The 21,782-nt window shown below is 47.3% G+C and overlaps 1 protein-coding gene across 3 annotated transcripts in view; it reads right to left on the bottom strand.

Annotated features, from left to right (window-relative positions):
• Positions 1 to 20,422, bottom strand: part of LMF1 (lipase maturation factor 1) — a 110,598-nt gene extending 90,176 nt beyond the window's left edge. Inside the window, exons 1-2 of one of the 3 annotated variants that reach the window (XM_006104928.3) lie at positions 20,230 to 20,422; positions 6,319 to 6,628 (exon numbers count right to left, since the gene is read on the bottom strand). In XM_006104928.3, the coding sequence (XP_006104990.1) occupies positions 6,319 to 6,628; positions 20,230 to 20,422 (503 nt within the window). Of the gene's footprint in view, positions 1 to 6,318; positions 6,629 to 20,229 lie in introns of those variants that run through there. The other 2 variants (XM_023746048.1, XM_023746049.1) reach the window with 2 other exon arrangements.
• Positions 20,423 to 21,782: the final 1,360 nt, after the last annotated feature.

Genomic DNA, 21,782 nt, shown 5'->3' with positions numbered 1-21,782 from the left:
TTCCCCTGGGCCGTTGACCCCCCACTGCCCGCCACCCAATCGCCTGCAGCCCCTCACCCCAGCTGGCCCCGGGGTAGGCCAGGCTGGCCGACCAACCTCCCGCTGTCTCCTCCTCCCAACAAACCCGACCCCAATCCGCCCCGATTGGGGCCGGGCTGGCTGGACCCCACCTGTGCACGAATTCGTGCACTGGGCCTCTAGTGCAATAATAGTTACCAAACTCTACCTCTTTCTCTGAAATGCCACCGATCCCCAAGATGTTTAAACTCCTAGAGACATAGAACAAACACTGAAGTACCAACAGATGAACTTAGATGTATGCAGGAGTCCATACTGATCAATGATTGAATAAATAACATGGGGGCAAAGGACAGGTGCTCCACCCACAAGGAGCCCTGATGTGGGCTGTGCTAGTGATGCCTCCAAAGGTAACACAAGGAGTAGACTTGGGAGGAAAGGAAGGTTCACAGTGGAGACACCTAACAGTCATGACCTGGCTGGATACCAGGTCAGCATCATGGAGATGAGTTGTGTCGATGGCACAGATTTGATATAATGGATGACGACAGCACTGTGCCTCTGTGGTCTTCTCCCCAAATCTACACCCAGCCAATGACGAGAAAACATCAGACACATCCCAACAGAGGCCTACTCAACAGAACACCTGACCAGTGCTCCTCAAAACGGCCGACGGATCAAAAGCAGGAGAGTCTGAGACATGGGCCCAGAGGAGCTAAGGCAGCGGTTCTCAACCTGTGGGTCGCCACCCCTTTGGGGGTCGAACAACCCTTTCACAGGGGTCGCCTAAGACCATTGGAAAACACATATGTAATTACATACTGTTTTGTGATTAATCACTATGCTTTAATTATGTTTAATTTGTAACACTGAAATTGGGGGTCACTACAACATGAGGAACTGTATTAAAGGGTCGCGGCATTAGGAAGGTTGAGAACCACTGAGCTAAGGGGACATGAAGACCAAACATGTGGGTCTTGGTGGGATTCTGGGACAGAAAGAGGGCATTAGGAAGGAACTGAGGAAATGTGAATAAATAATACTATGTTGACACTGGTTCATTAGGTGTGACAAATGTCCCATCCGATGAAAGAGGATAAAAATAGGGGAAATTGGAGTGGGGTACAGAGACACACTTTGCACTATTTCTGTGATGATTCTATAAATCTAAAACTGTTCTAAAAAGTGAAGTTTATTAAATTAAAGACAAGTCAAGGTGGCCAGACAGCACCAGTATCTGTGCCTGTCAGGAGAGCCGCCTCGAACCTTGCCCATTCCTTACCAGCACCCAAAGCAGAGTGCATGCTGGGGCCCCAGGAGGGACTGGCCATCCAGGTCAGGACAGTATACACTTCCTTCCACTGGATGCAACATCTGGGGGCTCTTGGCAATCTCTGGGCAGACAGACTCAAATTCTCAGTAAGAAGAATGAAACCAAGGTGAGTTCTCAAAGGCATCCCTACCTCAGTCCAACCCCATCTGAGAAGGGTTAAAGTTCCATAGCAGTAGGTGCCTGCCACCTAATCTGAGGCACCTTGTTGCCCGATCTAATCCCAGACTGCCTCTAACTCCCATCCCAACAGACACAATTCTGTGCCTTCTCCTAACAAGGCCTCCTTATATAAATAAAAAGGAACCAAGAGTGGTCCTTTAACTGCCCCTCCCCCCCCATTATCCTCAGGACGACTTTGATACCTGTTATCACTACTGTACTTGAGCATTATCAATCAAAACTTACTCCAGTCACACTCGACTGATAACGAGAGAGAGTGGGCTCCTACGAAGCTGAGGCCCCAAAGCCACTGGGCACTGTGTCCTCAGAAACCTTGAGCCTCCACACGGGCTCACCCTGCACCCCTACCCGCGCCCACAGCCTTGTTGCGTTCTAACTGCCCGCTCGTAGCAGCCAACATAAAGGAACGTCTGGCCACATGGCGCTGGGCCACATTCGTATTTCCTGTCTTGTAGAATACAGTCCCGTCCAGTCACCTCTCCCACGTCCAGAAGAAAGGACCAATATTAGAAAGTCCTGACCAGCTGTCTCCCACAGCCCATCCTCAGAAGGCAGAGAGCGCCTCCATCAACCAAACAAGAACATAGTCAGAGCCTAAGAAAATGTCACAAAGGAAGTGAATCTGCTCCTCCTTTTCCCTCTCACCCAAGGGATTCTCTGACCCATCCCCAAGCTCTGAACTGCCCTGGCCTACTCTGAGTCCATCTACTTGAACCTGGACCCTACAAGGTCTGCTCTCCTGGGGTGTGGGACCACTGCCTCCAAGAATGTGGGTTATTAGCCTGTGAAGCACGGACTGCATGACTCTCCCCAGAATGAAGCCTTTCAACCACTGCCATCATGAAGTGCATTCATTAGGCTCCCACTTGCCTCGGCAAGTGTCAGGATCCAGACAGGAGAGCGAAGCAAGGGCAGTCATGGTTCACGCATGTGCAGGATGTCATGTATGGCCCCATGACACTGGCCTTGGAAACTCAAAGCACCGCCGAGCACAGGGTTTACCTGTCTCCCTTGGCAGCAGTTTAAGATCCCCACGTGCACTGAGACATTCATTCCAGCACTGTGAAGTTGTCACGGCACTGGTCTGGGTCAGGAAGAAGCCGAGAGGACATCCATTTAAAGCGAAGGGAGAGAAAGTGAAGCAGTGGCCACAGCATGCACTCGGCAAAGCTGGGCAACTTGATGCAGGGCTGAGTGCCGGCGAAGCGCCATGTGCACCTGCCTGGCGCCTCCTCGCCCCACGGGGGCTTCCTGTCCCTGCCACGGGACGCCAGCTGGACAACACTTGAAAGACGTTCCATCAACGGTGTCTATTATCTGAGCATCTCATCCCAAACAAATATTCTTTCCTCTCAACTTAAAATAAAGAGACATGAAAGGAACAGATTGTGTCTAATTTTCATTCCAGGGTATCAGAAAAAGCAAGCCCATTTTCCATTTAAGTGGTCCTCACTCTCTCAGTAAGCTCTCAATAACACTCTGACAACTCAAAAACTATCACCCCAGGGAAACGGGTCAGAAGCTGACCTCAGGCACTGTCAGGGTCGAGGGCACCTGAGCTGTGCTAACCACCCACCTGGTGCTCATGGAGTCCCACCCCACAGCCCCCAAGCCTGTGCCAAACCTGCCCCACAGTTCAGCTGTGACCATGGACACCTGGCATCAGGAACATGGTGAATACACCACTGGTCTCTGTTGACAGATGTTTTCTTCTTTTACATTTTCCACCTAAAACATCTCGGGCGTCATTTGTTTTATTTTGCTTTAGCGAGCTTCAATTAATTCGAATCACATTTTGTAACATACCCAGGGGTAGGGGAGCAGAATATCTTTCCCAATGAAAAAACACAAGCCTGTATTTTTGGTCAAATGTGCTCAGACTCGTTTTCAGACTTTTAAGCATGGGGTTAATCATCTCGACAGTATATCCCAGACATGAGTCACAAATACTTTTTGAAGTAAAACTTAAAAGTTGATACGGTTTGGCTGCCAGGTACAATAAGGCATGATCCGTGCCACCTGTTACAGATGGAGCATGCCATCTCTGGGACAAAGGCACCTAGGATACTTCTCCCTCTAGGGTGGATTAAAATTATGGGTCTCAAGAAATAGCAGCCCCGTGGACACCATAGTAAAACCCAGCCAGAGGCCTCTTGCGCTGGTAAACAACTACTGACCAGGAGACTGCAGGCGGGCAGGAGCCACCTGTGGCCGCCACGGGGGTCAGATGCCCTGAAGTGGCGGCACCATGAAGTGTATGCAGGAAGGAGCAGGTGCAAGTGAAGGAAGCATCACTGTGCTCAGGGCCCACCTCAGACAGCCAGGCACACCTGACCAGGCACCAGCCCCTATTTTCCCGGTCACTGCTTTGTCCTTTATAAACAGAAAATGCAATAAATCATATTTAATATCTCCACCTCCCTAGGAAACCAACACAGCTTCTGTATGGAACTGAACACAGTGCAGGTGCCATAATGGCAGGCTGTCGGTCACTCAGTGCCTGTGGACACTCATAAAGATGCCCACAGCTGAGTAACCAGTGGCACAGCCCTTGGTCTTTTTCCAGCGCATGCAACTCACGCCACAGTTGCAGGTGCTGAAGTTTCCCCAAGTCTCTTCCTAAATCCCAAGCTTTTGACTGCCACGGGGCTTGCTCTCAACAGTCCCTCGTCAACACAAGGGTGGCAGGGTGGCAGGGTGGAGGGGATTTGGGGGTGCTGAGCCCTTTTAACAAGCTGAGTTTGGGGGCAGCGCATTCTGCACACTAATGAGTTTCATTCACACTGGCCCCGACCCAAGCCCAGCACAAACCAGCACTTCCCACAGCAGGAAGAGGCGCGGAAAGATCCAGCCCAGATGCCCCCTCACAGCAGTGTGCATGTGCACTGGGGACCAGGCACAGACAACAGAGCTCAGCGGGGACAGCCGCAGGGACCCCAGTCGACGCTACAGCTGTGGGGCCAGTCAAAATAAATCCACAGGGGGACTGAAGGTCAGCTCCTCACGCCCAGGAGTTGGACCTTCTTGGTTAAAGACCCCTCTCTGGGAAGCGTCACTGTCATGATCCGGGACCCAGTGACCCTCTCCACCCTGGGCCAGCACAGAACAGACTGCCAGAACGGACAAAGCTTTCCTCCCAGAGGACAGACGGGCCCTGGAAGGACCATCCCAACAGGGGCCCCAGATGTGTCGAACCTCCTGCATGTCTACACAACCAACCACCCCCACATCTACTTCCCACATGTCTACACAACCAACCACCCCACATCTACTTCCCACATGTCTACACAACCAACCACCCCCACATCTACTTCCTACATGTCTGCACAACCAACCACCCCACATCTACTTCCTACATGTCTGCACAACCAACCACCCCACATCTACTTCCTACATGTCTACACAACCAACCACCCCACATCTACTTCCTACATGTCTGCACAACCAACCACCCCACATCTACTTCCCACATGTCTGCACAACCAACCACCCCACATCTACTTCCCACATGTCTACACAGACACTGACCCTACATCTACTTCCTACACGTCTACACAACCAACCACCCCACATCTACTTCCCACATGTCTGCACAACCAACCACCCCCACATCTACTTCCTACATGTCTACACAGACACTGACCCTACATCTACTTCGTGCACATCTACACAGACACCAACATGTCTACACCGACACCCACCCCCATGTCTATTTCCTGTATGTCTACACATCCACCCCCATGTCTACCTCCTACACATGTACACTGAAACCCATCCCACACCAACCTGCATACTTACCTCCTGCATGTCTACACAGACACCCACCCCTTTCCTAGAGCCTTCTGTCAGGGCTTGGTCTTATCTTCCAGAGTGTTCTGTGTGTCCTCTGGTAGGTGACCTTCCCTATTGTGGAACCCAGAACTGGGAAGAAGAGCGGGATCCCCCTCCTCTGACCAGTTGAAACAACACTCCAGGGGCCAGACTTCATCCAGGCCACAGGCTGCCCTGACACGCCCATGTGCCTGTGTGCATTCCCACAGGACTTCTCCACTCTCCTCACCTCCATGGAGCTCCATCACCACCTCTGGTTTCTTCGGCACTGAAGCCGACTCTCCCCAATGCGGCCGATCTGGTCTCTGAGCCCTGGTCTAGCTGGTCAAGATTCCTCTTAACAAGGAAGGGACAGGAGAGGGCAAGGAGCAACAACTCCGCTCTGTCACCGGAAGCTCACCCAGTGACTTCCACTTCCATCTCACGGTCTGCTGGAGCCAGGAGGCTGGCCGTGCAGTCTCAGAGCAGCCATGCCACTCCCAGCAGAATCACTGACTGCCCCCAAAGAACAAAGGCTCCTGCATTTTGGTTGTTTGGCAATTAGCAGTCGCTACCATGGCCTCGTTAAAATAATGATATTCTCCTGAACTAAGGTAAGAAGAAAGCCTGCTCAATCCCTCCAGCTGCCAGGAGGTGGTGGTTTGCTCTGCAGCGTGTAACATCCCCTAGATCAGTGGTTCTCAACCTGTGGGTCATGACCCCTTTGGCGGTTGAATGACCCTCTCACAGGGGTTGTTTGAAAATACATCCTGCATATCAGATATTTACATTATGATTCATAACAGTAGCAAAATTACAGTTATGAAGTAGCAACGAAAATAATTTTATGGTTGGGGGTCACCACAACATGAGGAACTGTATTAAAGGGTCGCGGCATTAGGAAGGTTGAGAACCACTGTCCTAGATGCTGAGTTACAGCACGCCTGGCTCACATGTGCCCAGTTCTTCCCACTTACCAGATCTGTCCCACATTGACCAGGGACATGTAGAGGACCCAGAGCGCAGTCATGAGAACCATATTGGCACAGCCGGTAACCAGGATGAAAGATGAGATGCCCAACCCGAGCAGTGCGAGGGCATCCAGGTTGGAGTCCATGTGTGACCAGTCCAGCAGCCAGAGGATGGTGGGGGCATAGCTCACGGCGTCCCAGCCAACCTGCCCCTGGAAGTGCTGCTGCACACTCTTCAGGTACACCCTGCAGGGCAGGAGTCCTCTGTCCCCGATCAGCTGCTTGTTCTGATGAAAAGCCACCAAGAATGCCACAACTGGAAGAAAAAGGAAAGGATAAAAGGAATATGAGTAGGAACACACCATGCGTGGACACCAGTGGGTGCTTTTCCAACGTGTGGGGACTCAGCTGGGCGAGATGAGGCAAAGTCTGACCAACGGTTTGGAACCAAAGCATGAACTCGGGGTCTGAGTATTTCTCAAAATCTTGGGGGAAAGTTTGGAAGACCCAACCTGGAGAAGTCACGTGTACATGTTTATATACCTATATATACCTACTTATACACATTGTATGTGTGTGTATATAGATATACATGTATATAAAAGATGCGTCTGGTTGCATGTAAATGGTCAGTTAACCACCCAGACTGCACGCAGCATTCCCATCATAAATACATCCTGATAACCCATGAGTCTGGTCAATGGTGCTACTCCTGGAACTACCCACAGTGTTTGAAGCTTATGATAATGTTCACATGTAAGTCAGGATTACCCTCCATTCAAACCACAAGTTTCTGAATTAGTTTCTAACAACTCCCACTCCTATGAGAGCACAGTCACGTCCTCTGGACTTCAGTGTTTACACAGAGATGCTTTGCACAGAGATGCCACAGGAGAGAGCGCAGCCCTCCTGTTTGTGACCGGGAGGAGCAGGGAAACCAAGAGAGGAAAGGCAAGTAAAAGGCAGTTCCATAGAGAGTGCTGGGATGACATGACACTGAGACACCGCTGGGGAGAGAACACACTCACACTGACGGAGACACAAGCTGCACTTTATGTAAAGCTAAACAACACTGCATTCGATAGTGAATAAAAATGCATCCGAGGCAGCAGAGATTGAGATGGAGAACATGGTGGGGGGTTAGGCTCACAGGTGTAACAGTCAGCACCTGACCTTTCAGGAAAGTGGGCACCCCTGGTCCAAAGCACACAGCAACAATGAACTGTGTGTTTACAGCAGAAGTAAAGCAAAATAGGTAAGAAACAGCACAAAGGCTGAAGGGAGATACTGGAAATATGCTGTTCGAAGGACCTTACACTACACAGAAAGTGCAGACTAGTATGTGAAGGTAGACTCAGACTAACTTAGAATGGATTATATTGTAAATCCTGTGGGAGAGAAAAAAATGTTTAAAACAATTCTAAAGGAATAAATCAATGCAGATACTAAAATAAAATCATAAAAAATGCTCATTTAACCAAAAAGAAAGCAGGGAAAAAGCAACAAAGATAGGAGGAACAAATAGAAAATAACTAGCAAAATGGTAGACTTTAATCCATCACTTTAACTGGAAATGTTCTAAACACATCAGCAAACATAGAAATTGTCAGATTGAATAAAAAACAGGACCCAGAAAAACAACAACAACAACAACAACAACAAACAGGACCCAAGTCTATTCTGCTTATACGAAATCCACTTTAAATATAAAGACATTGGTAGGTTACAAGTAAAGGCACAGAAAAAGATATCATGCAAATGCTAATCCAAAGAAAGCTGGATGGCTTTATCAATATCAGACAAAATAGATGTAAAAGCAAGAAATGACAAAAAAAAGGGCATTGCATAGTGATAAGGGATCAACAAATGGCTATTTAATACTAAATGTGCATGAATCTAACAAAGCATATGTATAAATAAAATGAACTAACCTAGTACATATATGTATATATTCTCTACACATACTGGTATTAACTTGACCCAACTGACACAGATTGCTATACAGTATAAAAAAGCAAGACACAACTATATGACATATTTAGAGCACTCTACTTAACAGCAACATATATATGTAATTTTCAAGTATACATGGAACATTAAGACACACCACAGTATGAGCCATAAAGCACATACCAACATATAGAACTGAAATAGACAAAATATGTTTCCTGACCACATAGAATTAAACTAGAAATCAGTAACAGGATATTATTTGGAAACAGACTCAAATCTTTGCAGATTAAACCACACACTTCTAAATAAACTACGGTTTTTTTTAAAGGCACAAGAGAAATTACAAAATATTTTTAATTGAATTTAAGTTGAAAAAACAACATATCAAAAATTGTGGGATGCTGCTAAAGCAGTGCTTAAAGGAAAATTTACAGTATAATGTCCATGTTAGATAAATAGAAAGGTCTCATATCTAAACTTTTCCTTTAAGAGATCAGGGATGGGAGGGGAAACAAATTACAAAACAAGCAGCAGGAAAGAGATTGTCTAAAATTTAAGAACAGAAACCAATGAAATTGAGAACAAGAAAAAAAATAGGGAAAATCAATAAAACCAAAAGTTGGTTCTTTGAAAAGGTCAATATAACTAATAGACCTCTAGCCAAACTGACCACCTGAAAGAGAGACGACACCAATATCAGGAATGAAAAAGGAGACCGGCCGGCGTGGCTCCTTTTTGAGCATCGGCCTATGAACCAGGAGATCATGGTTTGATTCCTGGTCAGGGCACATGCCTGGATTGTGGGCTTGATCCCCAATGTAGGGCGTGCAGAAGGCAGCCAATCGATGATTTTCTCTCATCACTGATATTTCTCTCTCTCTCTCCCTCTCCCTTATGAAATAAATTTATTTTTATTTTTATTGGCAATAAACATGTTTTCAATACATATGCACTAAAGCAGGAATTGGAGCGGTTGAAAACTGTTTTCAAAAGAAATGCAAAACTCATTACGTTGTATATTAAATGTATACATAACATTTTTGTGTATCAATTATATCTCAATAAACCTAAAAAATACATCTGTATGCTAACACTTATCCATAAATAAAAAGTAAAATACTATGATTTTCACATATTAAATTAAGAGATGAAGCCAGAAAATACCCACACTGGCCTTGGTGTGAGGCAACAGACCTTTTCAACCAATGCAGGTGGGCATAATTGACGCAAACTCTTTGAAGACAGTTTGGCAATATCCGATGCAGCCTCTGTTGGACCCAATACTACTACATCTAGGATCTCAAATTGTCAAAAAGAGTGAGGTGGGTTTTTCTGTGCTGCTTGGAACAATCTTTACGATATTGTTTGCTTTAAAAAAAAGTGTAGAGAACAGTGCATGCGTGCGTGCATGCGTGCGTGTGTGTGTGTGTGTGTGTGTATACTAGTATATATATATGCATATATACACCTCCTATGTTTTTATTTGTATAAGATAAATAACCAGGAGTCACTTTGATGGCTGGTATGTGATTTATTGGACAACTCCAATAAAACACATACACAAGTTATTGTACATAAAAGCCTGTATAAAAACTCAATTGGTTGGGCATCATCCTGAGCACCCAAAGGTTGCTGGTTCAATTCTCCATCAGGGCACATGCTTGGATTCCAGGCTTGATCCCTGGTAGGGGGCATGCAGGAGGCAGCCAATAGATTCCCTGCTTTCACATGGATGTTTCTCTTTCTCCTTCTTCCTTCCTCTCTCTCTAAAAATCAATAAAAATATATTTTTTAAAACCCAAGTCATTAGCCCTAGCTGGTTTGGCTCAGTGGACAGAGTGTCGGCCTGCCAACCGAAGGGTCCCAAGTTCGATTCCAGTCAAGGGCACATGCCCGGATTGCGGGCTCGATCCCTGTAGGGCAGTGGCTCTCAACCTTCCTAATGCCGCGACCCTTTAATACAGTTCCTCATGTTGTGGTGGCCCCCAACCATAAAATTATTTTCGTTGCTACTTCATAACTGTAATGTTGCTACTGTTATGAATCGCAATGTAAATATCTGATATGCAGGATGTATTTTCATTGTTACAAATTGAACATAATTAAAGCATAGTGATTAATCACAAAAACAATATGTAATTATATATGTGTTTTCCGATGGTCTTAGGCGACCCCTGTGAAAGGGTCGTTCGACCCCCGAAGGGGTCGCGACCCACAGGTTGAGAACCGCTGCTGTAGGGGGTGTGCAGGTAGCAGCCGATCAATAATTCTTCCTCTTCATTGATGTTTCTATCTCTCTCTCCCTCTCCCTTCCTCTCTGAAATCAATTTTAAAAAAAGGGAAACATTGTTACTGATCCCACAGACATTAAAAAGATAATAAAGGAACATTATAATCTAAGATCATAAATTTGACAAATCTGATGAAATATACCAATTACTTGGAAGACAAACTACTAAAACTCACAAAAGAAAAAAAGATAATATATCACAACAATTGCATCTCAGAAATGCAAGGCTGGTTTAATACTCAAAATTGATCAATGTAGTTCGCCACACTAACACTAAATAAAAAAACCCCATATGGTAATATCAATCAACACACACATAAAAAAGCGCATGACAAAATTCAACATCCATTCATGATAAAAATGTTCAGCAAATTAGGAAGAAAAAGAAACTTCATCAACTTATAAACGGTAGCTATGAAAAACAAGAAAGGGTAGCTATGAAAAACATCCAAAATACTTAAAGATGAGCAACTATTTTCCTCCTAAAATTTGGAACAAAGCAAGGATGTCTCTCTCATTACTCCTATTCAACATTGTATGGGAAGTCCTAGGTAGTGCAATGAGGCAAGCAAAAGAAAAGGCATATAGATTAGAAGGGAAGGTATAAAACTGTCTTTATTAACAGATGATATGATTGTCTATATAAAAAGATCCCAAATAATCTATTAAAAAAACACCCAAACTCTTAGAATAAGTGAGTTTATGAAGGTCACAGAATACAAGATTAATATACAAAAAGTCAACTGTATCCCTCCTATATCAACAATGCACGACTATAATCTGAATTTTATAATAGTTGACAATATGACAATAGCACCAAAAAGTGCATAGATAAAAATCTAACAGATTGTAATAGAATCTGTATGTGGAAAACTACAAAACATTGATGAAAGAAAATCTAAATAAATGGAGAGATATATCGTGTTCATGGATTGAAGAGTCAGCATGTCAATTCTCCCCACTTTGACCTATAGACTCAATGTAATCTCAATCAAAATATCCAGCAAGCCTTTCTCTAGATTTTTGTTTTGTTTTCTCTAGATGTTTTGTGATTCTAAAGTCTATTTGGAAAAACAACTTGGAATAGGCAAAATAATTCTGATAAAGAACAAAGTTGGAGGACTCATATTATGCAATGTCAAGACTTACTACAAAGCTACAATAATCAAGGCAGTGTGATACTGGCAAAAAGACAGACACATAAATCAATGGGCCAGAAAAGAGAGCCTAGAAATAGATCTCCACAAATACAGTCAATTGATTTACGACAAAGGTACAAAGACAATCTTTTCAAAAAATGGTACTGGAACAATTGAATGTCCATATACAAAAAGATGAACCTTGACACATACCTCACATCTTACACAAAAATTTACTCCAAAAGGACAGTAGCCCTCAATATAAAATATGAAAGTATAGAACTTCTAGAAGAAAATCTATGTGACTTGTGCCTGGCAATGAGTTTTTAGATACAACACCAAAAGCATAACCCATGAAAGAAAAAAACTGATAAATTTGTACTTTATCAAATGAAAAACTTTTGTTCTGTAATTAATACTTTAAGAGAATGAAAAGAAAAGCCACAGATTGGTAAAAGATATTGCGAATCACGTATCTGATAAAGGACTTGTATACCGAATAAAGTAACATTAATATTTAATAAGAAAACAAAACCCCAAATTTTAAGATGGGCAAAAGATATGAACGGACATTGAAGGCATTGTTTCACACAAAGAAGATACACAGATGAACACATGAAAAGATGCTCAATATCATTTGTTACTGGGGAAACGCCGATTAAAACCACAATGCAATATCAACACACACCTATCATAACAGCCAAAATCCAAAAATCTGAAAACTCCAAATGCTCCAGAGGATTCAGAACAACAGGAACTCTCATTCATTGCTGGTGGGAATGCAAATTGGTGTGCCATTCTGGATGAATTTGGCAGTTTCTTGTAGAGTTAAACATAGATTTACCACATGATCCAGCAATTATACCCTCGGGTATTCACCCAAGTGAACTGAAAACACATTTACACAAAAACCTGCATGCAAATGTTCATAGGAGCTTTGTTCATAATTGCTAAAACTGGAAAACAAACATCATTGTCCCTCAACATGGAGATGGATAAACAAACTGTGATACATTCATACAATGCAATAATATTCAGAGACAAAAACGCAGGACTGTTGATTCATGCAACATGGATGAGCCTTAAGTGCGTTTTGCTAAGTAAAAGATTCCAGACCCCAAGTCTACGTATTGCAGGATGCCATACATACGGCATACTGGAAACAGCAAAACCACAGGGACTGAGCACAGATCAGAGCATGCCAGGAGCTGGTGGGGGGAAGTGGTGGCTATGTGCACAAGGGGATTTTCAGGGATAGAACTATACTACAGAATGCTGGATGATGGATAACTAAGCATTTGTCAAAACCCATAGAACTAACTGTACATCACAAAAAATGAACCTTAATGTATACAAACTATCAAAACAACCTAGCCAGAAGGTCAGGGGATGCCAGGATGGAATGCAGACGGTGACAAATGAACTCTATTGCAAATGTGTAACAGACCACAAGGAATGGGAGGGTGAAGGGAGGGCTGGCCTAAGTAACTTTGGAAAGTGTTCCGAGTGAAAACTGTAAGGACAAAGACAAAAGGAACTGTATATAAACATTGGAGTCTAGTTGGTTTTTCTCACGGGGGTAGGTGAACAATTCTGAAACTGCTTTGCATGTGTACTGGGGGCGAGCAAATAAACAAACTGTGGTGGATAGTGGGGTAAGATTTCTCACCGATGGAGAAGAAAGTTGCAGACAAGCAAGAATGGGAGGCCGTCCACACCTGTGCACTGGGTTAGACTCGGAGATGCCAGGGCAATCTCACATTTACCTGAACATATATATTCAGATGGATATGCAGAGAAGCAACATACATGGGTGTACACACACATATAACGTAGCTCTGTCCACTAAGAGGGTCTGAAAGCAGCGACACCTGTAGCAATGGACACCCAGACTTGAGTGTCTAACACTCTAATAAAAAGAACCAGGGCTTCTGGAGAAATGGCAGTTTTTAAGTAGGAAATATGAAAGGAGCCTGTCGCATCCTATAGGATCAGAAAGGAAGGAAGTGCTGGAAGGATAAAGAACAGGGACACGGGACACAAGTGGGAAGACCCACCACCAACCAGAGCTAGACATCTGACAACACAATGAGTAACAGCATTGGACCACAACCCCAAGAGAAACTCACTCTGAAGGTGGATAAACAGGGAGAAGACACATCTTCCTCATAGAGGAATTTCAAATAATGGAGATGCCTCCTCCAAAGGGTGGCAGAGTCCTCCCCTCGCTGGGAGCATGGGATGGACTCCGTGATCAGCTCCCAGAGGACAGAGAACGGACAGGAAACGTAGAACCTGACAGACACATAGCAGACGTAGAGGCTGTGACATGGCAGAAGGTCGGGTGGGGGGCAGCAGAGAGCTCCCCACAGCAGTCACCACCGAGTATGTGTGTGTGTCCCTTTCCTGACTCAGACGGGTCCTACACCCTCCAGAACCCACCTGGGCTCTTCCACATGGGACCTAATTATCAATGGCGAAACAGCTGGATGTCCTTCCTCCCCCAAACCACAAGTCACACTCCAAAGCTCTGGAAGGAAAATGAGATTTGGTCTCACCAATTAAATAGTTTAAAAAGTAATTCTAAGGCAAAAAGCATAAGAAACTTCCTAGCTTACTTATCAGAAAAAATAAAAAATAAAAGAAGAAGAAGAAGACAGACTGGATTCCAATTTCAGAAAAATAAAACAATTTCAATGTCCACTCCTGTTACAGAAATGATTAAGTAGAAAAAATAAACAAAATTTTTTTAAAATCATAGGATCTCGCCCTAACCGGTTTGGCTCAGTGGATAGAGCGTCAGCCTGTGATCTGAAAGGTCCCAGGTTCGATTCCGGTCAAGGGCATGTACCTTGGTTGCGGGCACATCCCCAGTTGGGGGTGTGCAGAAGGCAGCTGATCGATGTTTCTAACTCTCTATCCCTCTCCCTTCCTCTCTGTAAAAAATCAATAAAATATATTTTTAAAAAATCATAGGATCTCAAAGCTAAACCAACCTTAGGAAGGCTCGGTCAGCCCCTACCCCCAGTCCAGGAAGGGGTGGGGTGAGGCATGAAGACTTTCTCAGCTGCTCCCTATGGGGTAGCCCAGAGAGAGATCTAGGATAGGTGAACAGGCCATCTATATACCTATACATGCATTATCACGATGTCTGCAAATATTCTTTAAATATAAAAAAGAGCCCTGGCCAGGTGGCTTAGCTGGTTGGAGCATCATCCTGTACGCCAAAAGCTTGTGGGTTCAATCCCCAGTTGGGATGCATACAGAAACAATTGATTGATGTTTCTCTCTCTCTCCTTTCCTCTCTCTCTAAAATCAATAAAAACATATCCTTGGGTGAGAATTAAAATAAATATAAATAAAAAAGAAAGGGAATGAGGGATAAATGGTGATGGAAGGACACTTGGGATAGTGAACAAACAATATACAGATGATATGTTATAGAATTGTACACCTGAAACCTACAAAATTTTATTAATCAATGTCACCCAATAAAGTCAAGAAAAAAGAAAAAATTACTTTTCTCTTTCAGATAAATCACTATAAAACTGAACCGGAATCATCCCTAAAATGTCATTCTCCACCAGGCAGTTTTTAGTGACGGTGGTTAAATTCTGGTTTTGATAGAAGAGCCTGGTACTTTTTCTTTAAAGGCTTGTGCTGCAGAGAGCTCAGAGGTAGGGCAGTGGGGTTTGTTTTTTAAACAAACGGGAAGCATTTTACAGAGAAGCTTGTAAAACCAAGCAGAGCGTTTCATTAGAATTTCAGTGGCCTGGAGAACAAGAAGGAATGTCCCAGAAACTCTCAGAAGCTCAGAACAACACAGAATGAGGCAAGATTTCAAGGATTCTTTTGGTTCCACTTTTCCCTCAAAATTTCCGAAGAACAGCTAAGAGTTTAGCAAACGTGGGTGTGAATGGTTCTGCCCTGCTACTTCAATCCTGCGCTCGGAGCCATCTGGGAGCCAGGCTGAGCCACAAGATCCCAGGAGACTTGATTTGTTGTAACCAAAAGTGTAACAAGCTACCCCTTTTAGAAAGTGCAACTGAGATTCACCTCCGAGCACAGTACTCAACCAAGGAGTATTAATGGAGGGGGAAAGGTAATTAAATTCTACTATATGTAATGTAAAGAAAGAGGATAGAGTAGTTGCAAAAAATAAAAACATACATGACAAGCATGGTATCACAAGATGCGTCTAAACCAGCCGTGGGCAAACTACGGCCCACGGGCCGGATCCGGCCCGTTTGAAATGAATAAAACTAAAAAAAAAAAAAGACCGTACCCTTTTATGTAATGATGTTTACTTTGAATTTATATTAGTTCACACAAACACTCCATCCATGCTTTTGTTCCCGCCCTCCAGTCCAGTTTAAGAACCCATTGTGGCCGAGTCAAAAAGTTTGCCCACCCCTGGTCTAAACCAAAAAAAGGTACTATAAGCAAACCAGAAATTAGAGCTGACCAGAAACTAGCTTTGAGATACTTTCAAAGTTGAATTTTTAAAGAATGTTGTCCCAGGGACCCTGAGATAACAATGTGAAACTGATGAGATAAGCAATTTTGTTCATGTGTCAAAAGTCCTTCACTGGCTCCAATGCCCACTGCACAGTCACCATTACTCTGATGGTCCCAGCAGTCACAGAGGTGGGTTCCACATGGGGGCACAACTCCCAGGACCTGCGAGGAGCCCATCTTCTTCTCCATCAGACCCTCATTTAGCTTTGTGAAGTGGCTTTTCAGGGTCCACCCAAACAGGGAGGCTAGATGGGCCGGTGGTCCCCAAATGGGGTGTCTGGGACACGGGCTCAAGTGAGCCGACTACATAGGACCAGAGAACGTCCAGAATAGGGCAGAGAATTCCCCAGGGTCCCTGAGAAGAAACAAGGAAGGGATCTCACATAGACCTGCCACTAAATAACAAGGACCAGAGCAAGGATGGGGAGGCTCTAAAAGCTTCCAGAGAGAAAAATAGGTCCCTGTGATATTGTCAGACAATAAATATTTCTTTGGTCTTCATCTCTGGTCCCGGCACAGAGCTCCTAAAAATTCTGGGATTTCCTTAGTGATGGGGTGAGAAGAGCATTTGTTGCTATTCATTAGCACAATCCTTTCAGTGTTACCTGGATTCATTCCCATGAGGTGACCCTTGGAGGAGGGCGCTGGTTACCAGGTCTGGAACTCTCAGCCCTGTCCCCAAACTTCTTGAAGGGAGAGGGGCTAGGTGACTAAGCTAATAGCCAATGACCAATGATTTAATCAACCAGCCTGTGTAATGGAACCTCCATAAAAACCCTAAATGAAGGGGTTTGGAGAGCTTCTGGGTTGTTGAGCACGTAGAGGTGCTGGGAACGTAGTGCTCCTGGAGAGGGCCTGGGAACTCTGCACCCTTCCTGCACCTTCCCTGAGCACCTCTTCCATCTGCTCTTCCTGAGTTGCATCCTTATAACAGACCAGTAAATAAGTGTTTCCCTGAGTTCTATGAGCCCTTTTAGCACATTGTGGAACCCGAGCAGGGCTCATGGGAATGCTGATTTACAGCTGGTCAGTCAAAAGCACAGGTGACAACCTGAACTTGTGACTAGAGCAGCGGTTCTCAACCTTCCTAATGCCGAGACCCTTTAATACAGTTCCTCATGTTGTGGTGACCCCCAATTTCATTGTTACAAATTGAACATAATTAAAGCATAGTGATTCATCACAAAAACAATATGTAATTATATATGTGTTTTCCGATGGTCTTAGGCGACCCCTGTGAAAGGGTCATTCGACCCCTAAAGGGGTCGCGACCCACAGGTTGAGAACCACTGGACTAGAGTCTGAAGTGGGAATGATCTTATGGGACTCAGACAGTCTGTGGGGTCTGGTCAATGCCAGGCAGTCACTGTCAGAATTGTTTTATGTGAGGAAAAAACTCACACATTTGGTGTCAGAAGTGTGTGAATAGAAGAGTTTCCCTTTAGGCACTTGCATAAGAGCAGGAGTCAGACTGTGTGAAGACTTCTCAACACCAGGAAGTCCTGAGGAAAACTGCTTTGCCTAAGATTTGTAGACTCAGGCAAACTGATAATTTCCATGCACGCAAGGAAAGACATCAAAGTCACCTTCTCCATATCCTTTCTTAAAAGTTGTTCGGGGATATATTCCACCAAAAAGAGAGAATAAACCAAGAAATAAGAAGACTGAGATCTGAGGAATTGTGAATACAACTGGAGGGAGGACCAGGGGGCCTTGCAGGGGTGCAGTCTGTGAACTGAATGTTCACACCCAGGGACTAAGGATATTGCAGGAGCAGGCAAGAGAGGGGAAGAAAACATGGTTGGAAGAGTGTCTGGTGGTGACACAGAACAACGATAAAGACCGTGTGCAAAGTCAAGGAAATTTTACGGAGCAGGAGGTATCCCTGGAAGACAGCGGGTCTAAATAAAACACTGACTATGCTGCAAGGAGCTCACAGGTGGACGAACAGACTGGTATGTTAGCAACATTCAGAATTCTAAATGCATAGAGAGTGAAGGAGGCTCAGGGCAAGGGTCCATTATTCAGCCTTGCGGTGGGCTTAGCAGTCCATGAGAGTAACGATAAAATTCAACATCAAGTGAAATGTGTGAAGAGCCCTATGGCCTCGTGGACAATCACCGGGGCTTCAGGGACTCTGAAGTGGCTCACAGTCCAGGGAGATCTGGAACCCACTAGAGAGAGAGCAGTGCAGGATCCCCGAGCCATCTCAGCCAGACAACCTGTCCCTGAAAGATGGGAAAATGCCCCTTCATACAGCTGAAAAATACCGATTTTACCCCAAGCGTACTTGCAAGACAGGAAAAAAAAAAAAGCATCTGCCAAAGCAAATCATTCTGTGCTCAGCACAGACTATATCTGCTTGACCCTGTGGCTCAAAACTGTTTCCTTTTGAATTGAACAGAGAATCCCCGTGGAGATCAAAGGCAGCCTGCTCACTTGAAAGCGGAGGGCCAGGTTTTACAAAGTTGTGCTCTCTCTCTCTCTCTCTCTCTCTACAAGCGAAGCCCCTGGGGTTTTTCCACTGTTACCGGCTCCCCTTTCCAAGGTCTAATAAAGTCTCACAGATTCACTTAGTCCTGACTTCATCTTTTGCTAAGTGACAGCTCAAACGTTTAGAATGAGTATTTAATCCTGTGGAGGATAAAGCAAGGACTATTTTTTTATGTAACTTAAAAGAGAAAGAGGGCTGAGCTGAACGCCCATATTGGCAACCCCGTGACACATGGAGTCCCCCCAAGGAAGCCTTGCAGTGACAACCACGTGTCCACTGTGTGCCAGGAGACAGCCTGAGTTATCCCTCACCCGCATGGGACGCTGCCCATTTATGGGAGGTCACTGTCCAAAGAGCAGCAATTCTCTTTCTCCCACGTGTGAGGGAAGAGATTTAGAAATGAAGCTGGGCCCTGCAGTGCCAATAGCACACAATCACTGCCAGGGACCAGCACGCAAGTTGACGGACCACTGGCTCAGCCTGGGACTCTTTCCATCCCCACTGGTCTCCCCTCACTTACAGGTTTAAGAACCTCAGAGTTTGGTTTTAGGCATGACTATAGGTCGGGCTCATGAAGCATGTACTACTTGTGTGTTCCCTGCTGTTCAGTGCTCAGGGCCTTTGCGCCCCTCTGAGTGTCGGGACTGGGGTGGGGGAGGTGGACTCAGCGCTGGCCGCCAGGCCTGGGGCTGGTGTCCTGGGCACCGACTGACTTCTCTGGGCTCTGCAGGCTGGCTGGGCAGGCCCCGTACTGCTGCCGGGTTTTCAGGTGTGGGTGTCACTCAGCCCCCAGGTAATGCGAATGCTTCGCCTGCTGCTGTCTCAAAGCTGCCAACAAACCTTTGGTGAACCTGAGGAGGCGGGGGGTGGGGTGGGGTGGGGTGGGGGGCGCCTCGGACCCGCTGGGCCTCCGGGATGATGAAAGTCCCGGCGCTCCGGGTCCCACAGGGGCTGCCCACCGGTCAGGATGCGCTCGGAGCGCAATCGGAGGCGCACAGAGTGCAGACACTGCTCTCTGCGGCTGGGCTGCTCCGGTGTCCAGGAAAGGGGTGCTGCCCAGGGTGCTGGGCGCCCACGTCCTCGCGGCCCCCAGCCCATATCGGACTAATGAACTCGGGTTTCCGTAGCGCGGCCCCAGGCCGGCCGAGGTCCTGCGAGGGGGCCCTGCACAGTCCTGCTCCATTTGGGGTCCTGACTTGGGTCCCGGCAACTGACGGCCGGCGGGTGTGACTGGGGAAGAGGGGGGCAGGCAACGGAGGGCGAAGTGGGCGCAGGTAAGAAGTCACCTGCGAAGACCAAACCTACCGCCCCCGCCCCGCCCCCCGCTCCCCGCTCCCCGCGACCTCTGCCAGATCCCGGGACCCGAGGGGAGGGAGTCGCGCGGTGGGATGCATGTGCCGTGGCGTGGTGGGGGGGCGCATATGGGGAGCGGCCTGGGGACGGGGCGAGGCAGAGTCACCGGCGGGAGTCGCGTGCGCGCGCGGAGGAGCGGTACCGACGGAGCGCAGGCCCCGCGGACTCACAGTAAACGAAGGCGAGGGCCCTCAGGAGCACGATCCTGGTCAGCCAGAAGGTGCCCGCGCGCAGGCGGGCCGGGCAGCCCGCGGGGTCGTGCCCTGGCCCCGGCGGAGTCGCAGGCTCCTGGCCAGCGTCCGCAGCCTTCCGCCTCCTAAGCTGCTCCCCGGGCGCCGCCATTGCGGGGCCCTCACGGGGCATGCGCGGAGAGCGGTGCGCGCCGGGACGCCCGCCCACAGCGGAGAGACCACGCCCACTCCGTCCGCCGGACCAGGGAGGACACGCCCACGTGCGGGGAGCGGTCGCGAGGCCCGAGGGCGTGCGTGCCCCCAGCAGACTCCGTGCGTGCGGGGCACTGTAACAGTGAGGGCAAGGGGGTGGGCACCTAGGAAACCATAAGCATCACTCCACTTGGAAGGGGTTGACCCCCTCCATTCATTGACTCATTCATTCATTCACTCACTCATCAGCCAACATTGACGAGGGCCCCCAGTGCATTCCCTGACCTAGGCGTCAGCCCTCAAGGACCCGTACTCCAGGGAGGGGGCAGAAGGCACTCCAGAAATAGAAATGCAATGGGAAGGAGACTGTTGGAATGTTTGTGTCTGGCCAGTACGGGAAGGGGAAGTTGGTGGTGGTGATGGGGGGAAGAGGGGGGTTCGGGGGTCTGGTCATCCTTCAGGGCAGCTGGGCTGTGGGAAGCTGTATACCCTGGCAGGTACTTCACCCCCTCTGTGGCTCATGGGGTGTGTGGAGTTGCAGTCCCACAGAGGAAAGGCTGGAGCAGTGATTCAATCCAGGGCTCCAGGCTGTTATTGCCTGTACCAGAGGCCCCATGCATGAAATTCGTGGACTGGGGTGGGGGTGGTCCCTCAGCCGGGCCTGCACCCTGTTGTAGTCTGGGAGCCTTCAGGGGATGTCTGACTGACGGCTTAGGCCTGCTCACCGCTCAGGGCTTCTGGCTGAGTGGTGCTCCCCTTGTGGGAGCACACTGACCACTAGGGGGCAGCTCCTGCATTGAGCGTCTGCCTCCTGGTGGTCAGTGCGCATCATAGCGACTGGTCATTCAGCCATTTGGTCGATTTGCATATTAGCCTTTTATTATATAGGACTAGAGGCCCGGTGCACAAAAATTTGTGCACTCGGGGGGCGGGGGGAGGGGGGTCCCCCAGCCCGGCCTGTGCCCTCTTGCAGTCTGGGACCCCTCGGGAGATAACGACCTGCTGGCTTAGGCCTGCTCCCAGGTGGCAGAGGGCAGGCCCAATCCCTAGGTGCAGCCCCTGGTCAGGCTCAGAGCAGGGCCGATTGGGGAGTTGGGGCACCGCCCTGTCATGCACAGAGCAGGGCGGATCGGGAGGTTGCGATGCCACCCCAGTCACGCTCAGGGTAGGGCCGATTGGGGGGTTGGGGCACCGCCCCCTGTCACACTCAAGGCAGGGTCGATGGAGAGGTTGCGGTGCCACCCCCTGTCACGCACAAAGCAGGGCCGATCAGGGGTTTGGGGCGCTGCCCCCTGTCACGTACAGAGCAGGGCCCATCAGGGGGGTTGGGGCTCCGTACC

Source organism: Myotis lucifugus, unplaced genomic scaffold (assembly GCF_000147115.1).
Source record: "Myotis lucifugus unplaced genomic scaffold, Myoluc2.0 scaffold_622, whole genome shotgun sequence".
NCBI classification, from domain to species: Eukaryota; Metazoa; Chordata; class Mammalia; order Chiroptera; family Vespertilionidae; genus Myotis; species Myotis lucifugus.
The sequence above is the reverse complement of the archived record's forward strand: the minus strand, read 5'-3'. Positions and strand labels throughout refer to the sequence as shown.